This window comes from Lacerta agilis, chromosome 14 (assembly GCF_009819535.1).
Source record: "Lacerta agilis isolate rLacAgi1 chromosome 14, rLacAgi1.pri, whole genome shotgun sequence".
Taxonomy (NCBI): domain Eukaryota; kingdom Metazoa; phylum Chordata; class Lepidosauria; order Squamata; family Lacertidae; genus Lacerta; species Lacerta agilis.
The window spans coordinates 20811904-20830656 of NC_046325.1; the positions used below are offsets into that span (position 1 = coordinate 20811904).

Sequence of the window (18753 nt, forward strand, 5' to 3'; positions counted from 1 at the left end):
CTGTTCGGAACAGATGGGATGGTGGGTGTCCAGCTCTGTCATCCTATGAAATGTGGACATTTTAAAATTTGCATTATAAGTGAAGTAGAGGTTCTCCCTGTTTAAACAGGGACTGAGCAGTAGGTTTCTTTTTAGAGAATATTTGAATTCTGGGTAATTTTAGGAGCTATTTATTACAGCTTTTCATGAGCTCACAGTCTTCAGCAACCCCTGATTTAAAGTCAGAACTTCAAATTATGCAAAATGTGAGTGAGGCTGGAAGAATAAAGCAAGCTGCCCAAACCCCAGAACAATTGACTTCTCTGCTCACCAGCTGGTGAGAAAAAGAGTCGATCTTATGAGCTGCTGGATGTTCTTTGCAAATGACATCCACTCAGATAGTATGCTTATAGAAAGCTCAGAACCCTCCTGTCCTCAGTGTGGTCAGATCTGGGAGGAAGAAATGACATTTTGCCTTGCCACTCCTCTCTGTGTGTTTATGTGGGCTTAAAAAATTCTAATTAACTATTAGCTTCACTCCTAGAATTGATTCAGGGATGTATTTGGGTTGTGTGTTCCCTAGGTTGGTCCAGGTTATGTCAGTACTGATCCACAGCCCCAGATTGGGTAGTGGGACTATACACAATACTTACAAAATTCCTAATAGTTCTTGTCAAGCATGATTCAACTTCAAACGACATCATCCCCCTCGGGAAACTCTAATCACAGCTATCTTTCTCAAAATCACTGGTCTCAATACTTTTAACACAATAGACATACAGACCTAATTAGCAAGCTCCGCAATCAAATTATAAAAAAAGATATAAAACCGTGTGTTTTTGAGAATTGGATCCAGGCATAGGCAGGAGTGTGTCATTCTCTGTATGGTCTGTTCCCCTTTTTATGTTCAGGTATGTTTTCCACCAGCTGATTCTAAAACATGGTAACCTATGTTTGGAAGCAAAATTTTCTCAACAGGACCATGCTAGTGGTTATGTTGCTGCTTGCACTGTTGTGTCAAACTGCATCCAAGGCACATTCCATTATCTGCAGCATATATGACGATCCCCTCCCTACTCCTCATAACTTTTATAAGCCAGGTGAAATAATCATTGGGGAGATTGTTTCCCAAGTGTTCTTAAACTACGATAACCTCTCTTTCACAGAACAGCCTATGCAGACATTGATTGATGAACCTATGTAAGTCATAATTTCTTAACTCTCTCTCATTCTATGTTCAGGCCACACTGAGAACATATCAATAATGCAATGCTGTGCTGTAAGAATTGTTAACTTTATACCATGAGAAAAGGGGAACCTGCAAACTTCCAACTGTAAAGCATGGGGTGAGGTGGGAGGTAGAAAGTAATTTGAGAATTGGGCCTACAGTCACCATACAAATAATCAATTATAAACACTTGAAAAGAAATGTTGCAGATTATTCAGGGGCAGCGGCAATCACCCCTTGTCTACAAATTTAGAAGGATGCTTTGCAGGACTGAGATTTGGTTTGAAACAATGTGGAGGGAGCCTGACTGATCTGGATTATCTCTTGAATCTCTGTTAATGATTTGGCCTCATATGCAGGTTTCATTCAAATGCAGCAAGTACCCCTAATACACATTCATTAAGTTAGATTCACTGAACTCATTAAGTTCCAGATAGTCTTGTCCATTAATTTCAAATGACCTACTATGACTGATTTTGTATGGAAGCAGCATAAAGATAAGCAAACACAGAGACAGAGACACTTTGGATTGTTGTTGTTGCCAGTGAGGGAATGTGGATTGTTGTTGTTGCCATGTAATGGAATGTGGAGAATAGGTTTGTGGAACAATTTGTCAACTTCCAGAATGATCCCAACACATTTACAGGTAGAGAACGTGGCTATTCAGGGGGGAAATATCTACTTCAGATGTCATTTTAAAAAAATCTATTGCCTTCTATGGTCCCTTTTTTTGCCTCAACCTTGCAAGGTTTCAGATTATGATGAAAGTACAGATTTTTGTTGTCATTGCTTTGGTCATTTTATTAAACAACTATAACCCATATTACAGTTCAGTGCCTAAGAACTACCAGCATATTCTGGCTTTAGCATTTGCTGCCAAAGAAATCAATGAGAACCCCACAATCTTGTCAAATATCTCTCTTGGCTTCCGCATCCTCAATAGTTACTTCAATGCAAGGATGACCTACAAAGCCACTCTGAGCCTCCTTTCCACACAACAAAGATTTGTCCCCAACTTCAGCTGTGACAACCAAAACAATATGATAGCACTCATTGGAGAATGTTTCTCTGAGATCTCTGCTAACATTGCAGTGATTTTGGCAAGCAGGAAGATCCCACAGGTACGTTTAGTGCATAAAGGTATGGAGACTTCACAATTGTGATGTACCAGGCTTTCTCAAACTCAACCCTCCATATGTTTTTGGCCTACAACTCCTATGATCCCTAGCTAGCAGGACCAGTGGTCAGGGATGCTGGGAATTGTAGTCTCAAAACATCCGGAGGGCCAAGGTCGATGAAACCTGTGATATACCCTCCTGATTTCAGGAACACATTACATAAAGTTCCTTTTGATGATTTGGTGAGAAAAATGGTAAAATGCTTGATGGTGATAGAAGGTGATACAGGATACTAAATGAGTGCTTATCCATTTCTCCTCTTTAAATTAAGTGAGGTTTTGAGTTGTGTGGTCTTTCACCAACAAGACTTCAACATTTTCTTCATATACTTACATGAAGAGCTGGAAGGAATTCCAATGTCATCCACTTGGGAAGAATAGCTAAGATATCCATAGGCAAGAATAAAATTAAAATTTTGCTGGTGGGGTGCTGGGTGTGCTGAATTGTTGTCTGGTTGCAATAATAGACTGGATAAGGGCCAAAAAAGAAAAGATTAATTCAGATAATAATGGGTTTCTGCTACTAGGTGGGCATGCGGTATGGTTGATTGATATGCAGACTGCACTAGAGAGAGACAACTCTCTCTCTCTCTGAAAGAATGGGTCCATAGTTTGGTGGTAATCCTTGATTCATTGTTGTTACTAAAGGCTCAGTGGCATAGATACTGAAGGGTGCCATTCAACAGCTTTGGTTGGTGGTCCAGCTATAAAAAAAAACCCATATGGCTAAGGAGAACCATATAATATGCTGTAAACCACTTTGAGATTTTTCTTAAAAATGTAAGGGGTATGGAAATGAAATGAGTAAGAATAAGAATAAGAACCTGGCTGCAGATGTATGCCAGGCACACTAATATGCCTAAGAAAGGAGTGTTGCATTGCAATAATACTAGGTGACCAGCGCCTGTGCTTTGATTCTACAATATAGCTCTTCTCGTCTAAAAATAGTATCTTTAATTTTTATTTCAGATGACTTATGGAACATTTTTGCCATCACAGGATGAGAGAATAATGTTCCCTTTTTTGTACCATATGGTCCCAAATGAAGCCCACCAGAACATGGGAGCTGTCCGGTTATTTCAGCATTTTGGATGGACATGGGTTGGGCTCTTGGCTGTGGACAATGACAAAGGGGACCGATTTTTGCAGACAATGCTGCCTTTGCTTTCTGAGAATGGCATCTGTTCTGCATTCATAATTAGATTGCCACAATGGAGTTATGTGGACCAAATGATACAGTTGCTTCTGCAGCATGTGAAAAGCTCTGTAACCATCATTCAGGGGAAAGCCAATGCATTATTTGTATATGGAGAAAACCCATCCTTTCAAGTTTTGAGATTGTTGCTATTTCTAGCACACTTCACTGAGTTGCCTCCTCTGGAGAAAGTATGGATTATTACATCTCACTGGGATTTCACATCAATGTCCCTTCAAAAGAATTGGGAAATGGAAACTTTCCATGGCTCCTTATCCTTCACTGTTCACTCACATCAGCCATTAGGATTCCAAAAATTCATTCAAACCTTAAATCCTTCCTGGTCAAAAGGAGATGGTTTTATCCAGGACTTCTGGGAACAGGCCTTCAGCTGTTCATTAAAAATGTTCATGGAGGATGAGGAGAGTGCCTGTACTGGAGAGGAAAAGCTGGAGAGCATTCCTGGAATTTTATTTGAAATGAAAATGACAGGTCACAGCTACAGTATCTACAATGCTGTCTATGCTGTGGCACATGCTTTGCAAGCCATTTACAAATCCACCTCAAAGCGTAGAAGTTTGGATAAAAGGAAAAGATTGTTATTACAGAATGTGCAACCATGGCAGGTAAGAATAATTCTATTTTAGATAAAGTAGGTTGTTTTAATACAGAGGTAAAAGGAACTGTTTCATGAAACAGTCTACTAAAGTTTTTCAGGTGGTTGTTGTTCTGTGTGTTGACCCAGTTCCAAATACAGAACATTATTGGGAAGGGGGGAGGAGGTATTTCACGTTTTGAAACAGTCCTTAGGCAGGAATAAAAATCCAAGATTTACTTTTTTATTTATTAGAAAGCAGGCAAACAAGCGGAGATTAAAGGCTCTATTTGTCTCCATTCAACAAAAAATCACTCAAATTCTTTTGTTGTATTTTATGAACCCATATTGATAAATAGTATTGGTCTCATTATGATGCAGTCCATTTCAAAATTATTCACAATAAAAAACTCACATCAAAGCAAATGAAAGGAAATGACAGCTTGGTGGATAGGTCCCCACATGTAGAGAGGAATTCAACCAAGTGCTAAATTGGAGTGTGCATCATGTCTTCTCCCCCCACTTCCCCACTTCTCTTTCTGCATTTTCTGTAAACCTATTACATGGACTCCTCCAACCCTCCACAGAAAATTTAGGAGGTGCAGCTGAGAGTAGAGGGAGGAGAGTCCCATTGAAAAAGCAGATCTCTCTCTCAACTGCTTTCCTACGGTAAAAAATATAGTAGTAAGATAGCTCTTTGTGAATCTCATTGAAATCCTTTAAAACATAGTTACCCCATTCTTCATATTAATTTTGAATCTAGGTTCATCATTTACTAAGAAGCATCATATTCAATAACAGTGTTGGGGACACTATCCACTTTAATGAAAATAGAGAATTAGTTGCAGGCTTTGATATTACAAACTGGATGATGTTCCCCAATGGCTCAGTGATGAGAGTAAAAGTTGGAAGGCTAGAACCTCAGGCTCCTCCGGGCAATGAACTGACCATTAATTATGACCAAATTATGTGGCATCATGGCTTTAATCAGGTAAGACATAATATAATTATCATTTATCTTTTATTAAATTTGTATAGCTCCCCTCACCCATAGAACTCAGGAGAGTTCGCAGAATAAAAAGACAAAAAGACAAAATACATTTTAAAAAAACAAAAACTAAACTAAACAATAACATCCCTCTATTTAGTAATAATAATAATAATAATAATAATAATAATAATAATAATAATAATAATAGTTATCTTGAACCTGGGAAGAAGTAATCTGTACCTCTGTCCAGTTGCTGGTTAGAAACAGTCTACATATAGTGAATTTGTAAATGACCATATGTATCTCTTCCCTGAAGAAAGAGGTATTCTGATTACATCTTGATATGTCCTCTCATTCTCTCCAAGATCTTGTGCAAGTTTCTCTTGTGGGGAATGTTTGGATATATAAGAAAGAAAATGACAATTCAGCCAATTCAGCATTCTGTCATCTCTTAAGGTACTGAATTGTGTTTGGAAGCATTCTTTTTTTGCTGCTGCTGCTGTTATTTTGAATTCCTATACTTCCTCCATTTCTTTCCAAAGGTGTAATCAAAGAGTGAGGATTTCAAAGTTTTCTACTTCGTGAGAATTAACCCATATTTTCGAAGTAGTTCATGATTTTTTTTCTGATTTCACACTTACATATCTTTAAATAAATAAACGAACAAGGAAACTGCTCAAAAATTATCCTGCATACTGCTATAATAAAACTGAAATGTATACTCTAATGTAATTATGTTTAGTTGTGGATATGGCAGCTGTGCACCTATCCATTCATCTGTTTTTTTTATTTTGGTTGAAAAATTATATCTTTAGAGGAGTAAACCAGCTCTAATGGAGAAGCACACACCTTCCTAACTTCTTATTCCCCCCCCCCGAATATAAAGCCTACCCTCACTATTCAGCAAAGTGGTGTGATGTGACTAGACAGATAGGGCACCTCCATCAGATTCTGTCATCTGACGTTCTCTCACTGTTGAGGCAGGCCTTCAAAAGTCTCTGAAGTTTCCTTCCAAACTGAAAACTGAGAAAAATTGCTGGCATTTCTAAAGACTTTCTTCACTGTCGGGAAGTCCATTCACTTTATTTGGTGGGCAGTGGTGCAGCCGGGCCCCAGGCCCAGCAGGTGATCCGGTCGGGGATGAAGACTGGCACCCTCCTCACCACTGCTAGCCCACACCAGAGGAGCTGCATGGGGCCCCACTCATAGGCCAGGCCATACTGGCCAATCAGCACCAACAGAGGGTGGGACAGTGGGGAATTTAAACTATGGAGCAGCGGGGAGAGAGTCCTCTCACACCCTTCACTGCATTGGGTCAGATCTACCCACTCTTTGCATATCCACCACTCTAAAAACCACCCATCTTCTAATTTCCCCTCTCTGATTATAAAGCCTACCCTCACTATTCAGCAAAGCGGTGTGATGTCAAAAGACAGATAAGGGACCTCCATCAAATTCTGTGATCTGATGTTCCCTCATAGCTGAGGTTGAGACCTTCAAAAGTCTCTGAAGTTTCCTTTCAAACTGAAATTGAGAAAATATGCTGGCATGTCTAATGACTTTCTTCAGTGCCAGGACGTCCACTCACCTTATTTTGTGTGTGTTGTAGCAGCCGGGCCCCAGGCCCAGCAGGTGATCCAGTTGGGGGTGGAAGCTGATGCCCTCCTCACCACCACTTGGCCATACCAGTGGAACCAGTCTGCACCGACAGATGGTGTAACCGTGGGAAAATTTAAACCAGGGTGCCGTGGGGTGACTGTCTTCTCATGCTCTTTGCTGGATTGGGTTGCATCAACCCACTCTTTGCAAATCCACCACTCTAAAGACAACAACACTCTTATTGCTGATTATCCTTCATGTTTCTATATAGGTTCTGCCTCGTTCTGTGTGCAGTGACAGCTGCTATCCTGGCTCCAGCAGGAAAAAGAAGGAAGGAGAGAAATTTTGCTGCTATGACTGTGCTCTGTGTCCAGATGGGATGATCTCCAACAAGAAGGGTATACAGATACCAAGTGATATTAATAACCTTAGATATTTATTATTTCTATATTCCTAGTGAAAATGAAGTCTTCATTTGCTCCAGTGGGTAAAAGGATAGTGCCCAACGAGAGTCTAAAATTCTTTTAAAAATACTTCTTTTAAATAAACAATCAGGATACCAGCGATGTATTTGGCTCAAGAAATATATCAGCCTAATAATAACAATCAACAATCAACACTTGGCAGGGGGTTGGACTGGATGGCCCTTGTGGTCTCTTCCAACTCTATGATTCTATGATTCTATGAACACTATATTAAAAAAATGTTTTAATATGGTGTAAGGCAGAAATAATAAGCCATCTGGGCAAAGGGAATCTGCCCCAAAACAAACATTCAGGGCTACTTCAATCATGAAAAAGAATATACTGATCATAGTTCTCTTCCATTGTACATTGAATGGAGTGATTAGCTTTTTCATGCTTTATTATTCACCCTGCAAGTTGAGGTCAGGAATACAGAGAACATAGATGCATTGAATATCTATGAAGATGGTTTGTATTAAAGATTCCTAAAAACATTTTTAAAAAGAAAACAGAGGGAGGTATTTAGAGAGATAATTGGAAAGAGTGAATGAGAGAGAGAGATAAAAAGTGCAAGAAGATGAAAGTATGAATTGTTACTAACATCTATAGTTAATTAGACACCTGGTTATATAACTTTTGTTGCATTTTTGTGTGTTAAATGCTTCAAATATTGAAAGACCTCTTCCATTTCTCAGATATGGATGCCTGTGTCAAATGTCCAGAAGACCGGTATCCCAACAAGAACCAAACTAAATGCATTCCAAAATTGGTAACATACCTCTCTTACAAAGAAGACTTGGGGATCACCTTAACTAGCTTGGCTATTATTTTCTCTTTGACCACATGTTTAGTACTTGGGATTTTTATGAAGCACAAGGACACTCCCATTGTCAAAGCCAACAACCGGACCCTCACCTACATCCTCCTCATCTCCCTCCTCCTTTGCTTCCTCTGTTCTTTGCTCTTCATTGGACAACCTGCAAAGGCAACCTGCCTTCTACGTCAAACCACTTTTGGCATTGTCTTCTCTGTGGCCCTTTCTTCTGTGTTGGCAAAGACCATCACTGTGGTTGTGGCATTTATGGGAACAAAACCAGGATCCAGGATGAGGAAATGGGTGGGGAAAAGACTGTCTAATTCTATTGTTCTCTCCTGCTCTTTTATTCAGGCTGCCATTTGTACTCTTTGGTTAAGTTCTGCTCCTCCATTCCCAGGTAGAGACATGCATTCAGTGAAAGGTGAAATCATACTGGAATGTAAGGAGGGTTCTGTTGCCATGCTTTATTGTGTCTTGAGCTATATGGGTTCCCTGGCCATAATCAGCTTTGTTGTGGCTTTCCTTGCCAGGAAGTTACCTGACAGCTTCAATGAGGCCAAGTTCATCACTTTCAGCATGTTGGTGTTTTGCAGTGTGTGGTTATCCTTTATTCCAACCTACCTGAGCACCAAAGGAAAATACATGGTGGCTGTGGAGATCTTCTCCATCTTATCATCCAGTGCTGGATTACTGGGTTGCATCTTTTCCCCAAAATGTTACATCATTGTGCTGAGGCCTGAGCTGAACAACAGGGAACAACTCACAAGGAAAATGAAATGAAATGTATATGTGCATCTCTCTATATTTGTATTTATATTGAAGGGGGGGGGGAGAAAGTCTTGTCATGGTTCCTATGAGATTACAAGCAAGGGTGCAAACATCTCTGCAAATCTCATTGAAGTTTCCAGTGCTGTGCCTGGCCTAGAGTTAAGGGATCCTTTCCGGATGGTGCAGCCTAATGTGGAAATGATACATGCAGTGATGCATCTGGACACATGCCTTCTGTACATTTTACCTCCTGACTAGCTATTGTATTTTAACATTCTGTTGGAAGCCGCCCAGAGTGGCTGGGGAAACCCAACCAGATAGGCGGGTTATAAATAAAAAGTTGTTGTTGTTGTTGTTGTTGTTGTTGTTGTTGTTGTTGTTGTTGTTGTTGTTAAACCAGTTGGAGTGGGGTAGCTAGGTGTATCTCATCCCTAAAAAGATCACTCTGGACCAAATGTTGTTTAACATCTACTGGCCAGTTCCAGAAATACCTTTTTTCAGAGGGGGAGGTGATTGAGAAGGTGCTGGGAGAGAAACTTCATGTTTTTCTGAATTACATTAATTATTTGAATCCACTTCTATCTGGATTTAGGCTTTGTTTGGGGACTGAATCAGAATTGATTGACTAGGTGGGTCACTTGTATCAATAGAAGGACACTAGGAATGTCAAAATGTTAGTCTTAATTTCTCAGCAGCTTTTGATTTATTGGTATTCTCCTAGATTTAGCTCTTTGGGATTCCTACCAGAGATGCTAGACTATAGTAGCTGTGCTCCTGTATGCCTGACTTCAGAGAATAATACTAGGAAAGTGTTCTCCAATGCCCTGGTACTTATGTGATGGGGTTCTGTGGGAAACTTTCCCCTCGCCCTGTGTTACACTACATTTGTCTGGATTCATTGGGAGCAATCTTTAAGAATTTTGGAGCATGGTGCTTTCTATTTTTGAAAGACATACTTGTTGCCCACTGTGGACATTTTAAAGTTGCATTGTAAGTCAAATAGAGGTCATACCTGTTTAAACAGGGATTGATCAGTACATTTCTTTTTTGAGAAAATTAGCATTGTGGATTATTTTAGGAGCTATTTATTATAACTTTTCATGAGCTCACAGGTACGCCTTTGGCAAACCCTAATTTAAGGTCAAACCATAAAGTTATGCAAAATGTGAGTGAGGCCGGAATAGTAGAGCAAACTGCCCAAACCCCAGAACAATTGACTTCGCTGCTCACCAGCTAGTGAAAAAAAGAGTCGATCCTATGAGCTGCTGGATGTTCTTTGCAAATGACATCCGCTCATAGTATGCTTACAGATAGTTCAGAACCCTCCTGCTTTTAGTCTGGTCAGATCTGGGAGGAAATGTCATGTTGCCTTTCCCCCTGCCACACCTCTGTGGGTTTATGCAGGCTTTAAAAATTCAAATTTACTAGTAGCTTCATCCCCGAAATTGATTCAGGGTTATATTTGGGTTCTTTGTTCCCCAGATTGGTCCAGGTCATGTCAGTACTGATCCACAGCCGCAGATTGGGTAGTGGGACTATACACAATACTTACAAAATTCCTAGTAGTTTTTGTCAAGCATGATTCAACTTCAAATGACATCATCTCTCTGGGGAATGTATTATTACAGCTATCTTTCTCAAAATCACTGGTCTCAATTCTCTTAACACAATAGACAGAGAGACGTCATGAGGAAGCTCCATAACCAAAATATAAAAAAGATATAAAACCTTGTGTTTTTGAGAATTGGATCCAGGCATAGGCAGGAGTGTGTCATTCTCTGTATGGTCTGTTCCCCTTTTTATGTTCAGGTATGTTTTCCACCAGCTGATTCTAAAACATGGTAACCTATGTTGGGAGGCAAAATTTTCTCACCAGGATCATGCTAGTGGTCGTGTTGCTGCTTGCACTGTTGTGTCAAACTGCATCCAAGACACATTCCATTATTTGCAGCATATATGACGATCCCCTCCCTACTCCTCATACCTTTTATAAGCCAGGTGAAATAATCATTGGGGAGATTGTTTCCCAGGTGTTCTTAAACTACAATAACCTCTCTTTCACAGAACAGCCTATGCAGACATTGATTGATGAACCTATGTAAGTCATAATTTCTTAACTCTCTCTCATTCTATGTTCAGGCCACACTAACTGAGAACATATCAATAATGCAATGCTGTGCTGTAAACATTTTTTAACTTTATACCATGAGAAAAGAGGAACCTGTAAACTTCCAACTGTAAATCATGGGGTGAGGTGGGGGCATAGCTGTCAACTTTTCCCTTTTCTTGTGAGGAATCCTATTTGGAATAAGGGAATTTCCCTTAAAAAGGGGGGGGGAGTTGACAGCTTGGGGGGGTAGAAAGTAATTTGAGAATTTGGCCTACAGCCACCATACAAATAATCATTTATCAGCACTTGGGAAGAAATGTTGCAAATTATTCAGAGGCAGTGGTCTTGGTCCCCAAATTTAGCAGAATGCTCTGCAGGATCTAGATTTGGTTTGAAACAATGTGGAGGGAGCCTGATTTATCTTGGGTATCTCTTGAATCTCTATTAATCTCTGTTTGGCCTCATATCCATGCTTCATTCAAATGCAACACATACCTCAAATATACATGGACTAAGTTAGATTCACTGAACTCATTAAGCCCCAGTTAGCCATGTCCATTAATTTCAAACGACCTACTATGACTGATTTTGTATTGATTCAGCATGAAGATAAGCACAGAGAGTGACACTTTTGATTGTTGTGGTTGCCAGTGATGGCATGTGATTGAATGTGTAGAATAGGGTTGTGGAACAATTTGCCAACCTCCAGAATGATCCCAATACATTTAGAGAACGTGGCTATTCAGGGGGGAAATATCTACTTCAGATGTCATTTTTTTGGAAAAAAATTCTATTGTCTTCTGTCGTCCCATGTTTTGCCTCAATCTTGCAAGGATTCAGATGATGAAGAAGATTACAGACCATTGTTGTCATTGCTGTGGTCATTTTATTAAACAGCTGTAATCCTTATTACAGTTCAGTGCCTAAGAACTACCAGCATATTCTGGCTTTAGCATTTGCAGTCAAAGAGATCAATGAGAACCCCACAATCTTGTCAAATATCTCTCTTGGCTTCCACATCCTCAATAGTTACTTCAATGCAAGGATGACCTACAAGGCCACTCTGAGCCTCCTTTCCACACAACAAATGTTTGTCCCCAACTTCAGCTGTCATAACCCGAACAATATGATAGCACTCATTGGAGAAGGTTTCTCTGAGTTCTCTGCTAACATTGCAGTGATTTTGACAAGCAAGAAGATTCCACAGGTATGTTTAGTGCATGAATGTATGGAGATTTCACAATTGTGATATACCCTCCTGATTTCAGGAACACGTTACATAAAGTTCTTTTTGATGATTTGGTGAGAAAACTGGTTAAATGCTTGATGGTGGTACCAGCAGGTGGATTAACACTTTATTATAACAGGATACTAAAAGAGTAATTATCAATTTCTCCTCTTTAAATGAAATGAGGTTTTGAGTCTTGTGGTATGGGGTTCTGTCTTTCACCAAGAAGACTTCACCATTTTCTTCAATTACTTACATGATGAGCTGGAAGGAATTCCAATGTCATCCACTTGGTTAGAATGGTGAAGTCCTCAGTAGGTAAGAATAAGATTGAAATTTTGCAGGTGAGGTAGTGGATGTGCTGAATTGTGGTCTGGTTGCAGTAAGAAACTGGATAAGGGCCAAAATAGAAAACATTAATTCAGACAAGAATGTGTTTCTTCTACTGGGTGGTTATGCTGTATGGCAGATTAATAAGCAGCCTGCACTAGAAAGAGACCACTCTCCCTCTGAAAGAGTGGGTCCATAGTTTGGTGGTCATCCTTGTTCTATTGTTGTTACTAAAGGCTCATAGGCATAGATACAGAAGGGTCCCATTCAACATCTTTGGTTTGTGGTCCAGCTATTAAAACAGCCATATAGCTATGGAGAAACATATAATATGCTGTAAACCGCTTTGAGATTTTTCTTAAAAATATAAGGCAGTATAGAAATGAAATTAACAACAACAACAAAACAACAACAACCAGGCTGCAGGTGTATGCCAGGCATTCTAATATGCCGAAGGAAGGGGTGTTTCATTACAATAAGACGAGGTGACCAGTGCCTGTGCTATGATTCTACAATATAGTTGTTTTCCTTATCTGAAAATAATTCCTTTTTTTCCAGCTCACTTATGGAACATTTTTGCCATCATGGGATGAGAGAATAATGTTCCCTTTTTTGTACCATATGGTTCCAAATGAAGCCCACCAGTACATGGGAGCTGTCCGGTTATTTCAGCATTTTGGATGGACATGGGTTGGGCTCTTGGCTGTGGACAATGACAAAGGGGACCGATTTTTACAGACAATGCTGCCTTTGCTTTCTGAGAATGGCATCTGTTCTGCATTCGTAATTAGACTACCACAATGGAGTTTTGTGGACCAACTGATAGAGTTGTTTCTGGAGCATGCACAAAGCTATGTAACTATCATTCAGGGGAAAGCCAGTGCATTATTTGTATATGGAGAAAATCCATCCTTTCAAGTTTTGAGATTGTTGCTATTTCTAGCACGCTTCACTGAGTTGCCTCCTCTGGAGAAAGTATGGATTATTACATCTCACTGGGATTTCACATCAATGTCTCTTCAAAAGAATTGGGAAATGGAAACATTCCATGGATCCTTATCCTTCACTGTTCACTCACATCAGCCACTAGGATTCCAAAAATTCATTCAAACCTTAAATCCTTCCTGGTCTAAAGGAGATGGTTTTATCCAGGACTTCTGGCAACAGGCCTTCAGCTGTTCATTAAAAATGCTCATGGAGGATGTGGAGAATGCCTGTACTGGAGAGGAAAAGCTGGAGAGCATTCCTGGAATTTTATTTGAAATGAAAATGACAGGTCACAGCTACAGTATCTACAATGCTGTCTATGCTGTTGCACATGCTTTGCAAGCCATTTACAAATCCACCTCAAAGTGGAGAAGTTTGGATAAAAGGAAAAGATTGCTATTTCAGAACGTGCAACCATGGCAGGTAATGATAATTCTCTTTTTTTTAAAAAGGAAGCTAGCTTTTAATATAGAAGTTAAAAGAAACTGTTGCACCAAACAGTCTACTAAAGTGATTTTCAGGTTGTTGTTGTACTTTGTGTTATTCCCGCTCCAATTATAGAACGTTATTGGAAAGTGGGAGGGGGTATTTCTAGATTTGCAACTGTTCTTAGGTAAGAATGAAAACCCAATATTTACTTATTTACTTATTAAAGAGAAGGGAAAGAAGCAGAGATTAAAGGCTCTATATGTCTCAATTAAACAAAAAAACACTCAGATTCTTTTGTGCATTTTATGAACACCTATTGATAAATAGTGTTGGTGTCATTATGATGTAGTCCATTTCAAAATTATTCGCAATTTTTTTAAAAAAAACTCACATCACAGCAAATGAAAGGAAGTGACAGCTTGGTGGATAGGTCTCTACATGTAGAGAGGAATTCAACCCAGTGCTAAATTGGAGTGTTCTCCCCCCACTTCCCCACTTCTCTCTCTGCATTTTCTGTAAACCTATTATACGGACTCCTCCAACCCTACAGAGAAGATATAGGAGGTGCAGCTGAGAGTAGAGGGAGGAAAGTCCCATTGGAAAAGCAGATCTCTCTCTCAATTGCTTTCCTACAGTAAAAAATAGTAGTAGTAAGATAGCTCTTTGTGAATCTCATTGAAATCCTTTAAAACATAGTTACCCCATTCTTCATATTAATTTTGAATCTAGGTTCATCATTTACTAAGAAGCATCATATTCAATAACAGTGTTGGAGACACTATCCACTTTAATGAAAATAGAGAATTAGTTGCAGGCTTTGACATTACAAACTGGATGATGTTCCCCAATGGCTCAGTGATGAGAGTAAAAGTTGGAAGGCTAGAACCTCAGGCTCCTCTGCGCAATGAATTGACCATGGATTATGACCAGATTGTGTGGCATCATGGCTTTAATCAGGTAAGACATAATATAATTATCATTTATCTTTTATTAAATTTGTATAGCTCCCCTCATCCATAGAACTCAGGACAGTTCGCAGAATAAAAAGACAAAAAGACAAAATACATTTAAAAAAAACCAAAAGCAAAACTAAACAATAACATCCCTCTAAAATAATAATAATAATAATAATAATAATAATAATAATAATAATAATAATAATAATAGAGTTATCTTGAACCTGGGAAGAAGTAATCTGTACCTCTGTCCAGTTGCTGGTTAGAAATAGTCTAGATATAGTGAATTTGTCAATGACCATATGTATGTCTTCCCTGAAGAAAGAGGTATTCTGATTACATCTTGATATGTCCTGTCATTCTCTCCAAGATCTTGTGCAAGTTTCTCTTGTGGGGAATGTTTGGATATATAAGAAAGAAAATGACAATTGAGCCAATTCAGCATTCTGCCATGTCTTAAGGTACTGAATTGTGTTTGGAAGCATTCTTTTTTTGCTGCTGCTGCTGTTATTTTGAATTCCTATACTTCCTCCATTTCTTTCTAAAGGTGTAATCAAAGAGTGAGGATTTCAAAGTTTTCTACTTCGTGAGAATTAACCCATATTTTCGAAGTAGTTCATGATTTTTTTTCTGATTTCACACTTACATATCTTTAAATAAATAAATGAACCAGGAAACTGCTAAAAAAATATCCTGCATACTGTTAGTAATAAAACCCAATTGTATAATCTATTGTAATTATGTTTAGTTGTGGATATGGCAGCTGTGCACCTATCCATTCATCTTTTTTATTTTGGTTGAAAATTATATCTTTCGAGGGGAAAACCAGCTCAAATGGAGAAGCACACACCTTCCCATCTTCTAATTTCCCCTCTCTGATTATAAAGCCTACCCTCACTATTCAGCAAAGTGGTGTGATGTGACTAGACAGATAGGGCACCTCCATCAGATTCTGTCATCTGACGTTCTCTCACTGTTGAGGCAGGCCTTCAAAAGTCTCTGAAGTTTCCTTCCAAACTGAAAACTGAGAAAAATTGCTGGCATTTCTAAAGACTTTCTTCACTGTCAGGAAGTCCATTCACTTTATTTGGTGGGCAGTGGTGCAGCCGGGCCCCAGGCCCAGCAGGTGATCCGGTCGGGGATGAAGACTGGCACCCTCCTCACCACTGCTAGCCCACACCGGTGGAGCTGCATGGGGCCCCACTCATAGGCCGGGCCATACTGGCCAATCAGCACCAACAGAGGGTGGGACAGTGGGGAATTTAAACTATGGAGCAGCGGGGAGAGAGTCCTCTCACACCCTTCACTGCATTGGGTCAGATCTACCCACTCTTTGCATATCCACCACTCTAAAAACCACCCATCTTCTAATTTCCCCTCTCTGATTATAAAGCCTACCCTCACTATTCAGCAAAGCGGTGTGATGTCAAAAGACAGATAAGGGACCTCCATCAAATTCTGTGATCTGATGTTCCCTCATAGCTGAGGTTGAGACCTTCAAAAGTCTCTGAAGTTTCCTTTCAAACTGAAATTGAGAAAATATGCTGGCATGTCTAATGACTTTCTTCAGTGCCAGGACGTCCACTCACCTTATTTTGTGTGTGTTGTAGCAGCCGGGCCCCAGGCCCAGCAGGTGATCCAGTTGGGGGTGGAAGCTGATGCCCTCCTCACCACCACTTGGCCATACCAGTGGAACCAGTCTGCACCGACAGATGGTGTAACCGTGGGGAAATTTAAACAGGGTGCCGTGGGGTGACTGTCCTCTCATGTTCTTTGCTGGATTGGGTTGCATCAACCCACTCTTTGTAAATCCACCACTCCAAAGACAACAACACTCTTATTGCTGATTATCCTTCATGTTTCTATATAGGTTCTGCCTCGTTCTGTGTGCAGTGACAGCTGCTATCCTGGCTCCAGCAGGAAAAAGAAGGAAGGAGAGAAATTTTGCTGCTATGACTGTGCTCTGTGTCCAGATGGGATGATCTCCAACAAGAAGGGTATACAGATACCAAGTGATATTAATAACCTTAGATATTTATTATTTCTATATTCCTAGTGAAAATGAATTCTCCATTTGCTCCAGTGGGTAAAAGGATAGTGCCCAACGAGAGTCTAAAAATCTTTTTAAAATACTTCTTTTAAATAAACAATCAGGATACCAGCAATGTATTTGGCTCAAGAAATATATCAGTCTAATAATAACAATCAACAATCAACACTATATTGAAAATGTTTTAATATGGTGTAAGGCAGAAATAATAAGCCATCTAGGCAAAGGGAATCTGCCCCCGAAACAAACATTCAGGGCTACTTCAATCATGAAAAAGATTATACTGATCATAGTTCTGTTCCATTCTACATTGACTGGAGTGATTAACTTTTTCATGCTTTATTATTCACCCTGCAAGTTGAGGTCAGGAATACAGAGAACACAGATGCATTGAATATCTATGAAGATGGTTTGTATTAAAGATTCCTAAAAACATTTTTAAAAAGAAAACAGAGGGAGGTATTTAGAGAGATAATTGGAAAGAGTGAATGAGAGAGAGAGATAAAAAGTGCAAGAAGATGAAAGTATGAATTGTTACTAACATCTATAGTTAATTAGACACCTGGTTATATAACTTTTGTTGCATTTTTGTGTGTTAAATGCTTCAAATATTGAAAGACCTCTTCCATTTCTCAGATATGGATGCCTGTGTCAAATGTCCAGAAGACCGGTATCCCAACAAGAACCAAACTAAATGCATTCCAAAATTGGTAACATACCTCTCTTACAAAGAAGACTTGGGGATCACCTTAACTAGCTTGGCTATTATTTTCTCTTTGACCACATGTTTAGTACTTGGGATTTTTATGAAGCACAAGGACACTCCCATTGTCAAAGCCAACAACCGGACCCTCACCTACATCCTCCTCATCTCCCTCCTCCTTTGCTTCCTCTGTTCTTTGCTCTTCATTGGACAACCTGCAAAGGCAACCTGCCTTCTACGTCAAACCACTTTTGGCATTGTCTTCTCTGTGGCCCTTTCTTCTGTGTTGGCAAAGACCATCACTGTGGTTGTGGCATTTATGGGAACAAAACCAGGATCCAGGATGAGGAAATGGGTGGGGAAAAGACTGTCTAATTCTATTGTTCTCTCCTGCTCTTTTATTCAGGCTGCCATTTGTACTCTTTGGTTAAGTTCTGCTCCTCCATTCCCAGGTAGAGACATGCATTCAGTGAAAGGTGAAATCATACTGGAATGTAAGGAGGGTTCTGTTACCATGCTTTATTGTGTCTTGAGCTATATGGGTTCCCTGGCCATAATCAGCTTTGTTGTGGCTTTCCTTGCCAGGAAGTTACCTGACAGCTTCAATGAGGCCAAGTTCATCACTTTCAGCATGTTGGTGTTTTGCAGTGTGTGGTTATCCTTTATTCCAACCTACCTGAGCACCAAAGGAAAATACATGGTGGCTGTGGAGATCTTCTCCATCTTATCATCCAGTGCTGGATTACTGGGTTGCATCTTTTCCCCAAAATGTTACATCATTGTGCTGAGGCCTGAGCTGAACAACAGGGAACAACTCACAAGGAAAATAAAATGAAATGTATATATGCATCTCCCTATTTTCGTATTTATATTGAGGGGGGGGGGAGAAAGTCTTGTCATGGTTCCTATGAGATTACAAGCAAGGGTGCAAACATCTCTGCAAATCTCATTGAAGTTTCCAGTGCTGTGCCTGGCCTAGAGTTAAGGGATCCTTTCCAGATGATGCAGCCTAATGTGGAAAGGATACGTGCAGTGATGCATCTGAACACATGCCTTCTGGACATTTTACCTTCCTTGACTAATTAAACAAACTGGAGTGGGGTAGCTAGGTGTATCTCATCCGTAAAAAGATCACTTTGGACCAAAT

General features: G+C 39.7%; 2 protein-coding genes across 2 annotated transcripts; both read left to right on the forward strand.

Annotated features, from left to right (window-relative positions):
* The first annotated feature begins 961 nt into the window (after nucleotides 1–961).
* Nucleotides 962–8825, forward strand: LOC117057620 (vomeronasal type-2 receptor 26-like). Its single transcript, XM_033168461.1, has 6 exons — nucleotides 962–1179; nucleotides 2037–2328; nucleotides 4938–5146; nucleotides 6150–6168; nucleotides 7036–7162; nucleotides 7924–8825. The coding sequence occupies exons 1-6, from the start codon at nucleotides 962–964 to the stop codon at nucleotides 8823–8825; spliced, it is 1767 nt and encodes a 588-aa protein (XP_033024352.1).
* Nucleotides 8826–11968: 3143 nt separating this feature from the next.
* LOC117057621 (vomeronasal type-2 receptor 26-like) lies at nucleotides 11969–18441 on the forward strand. Its single transcript, XM_033168462.1, has 6 exons — nucleotides 11969–12130; nucleotides 13040–13264; nucleotides 14627–14835; nucleotides 15839–15857; nucleotides 16724–16850; nucleotides 17540–18441. The coding sequence occupies exons 1-6, from the start codon at nucleotides 11969–11971 to the stop codon at nucleotides 18439–18441; spliced, it is 1644 nt and encodes a 547-aa protein (XP_033024353.1).
* Nucleotides 18442–18753: the final 312 nt, after the last annotated feature.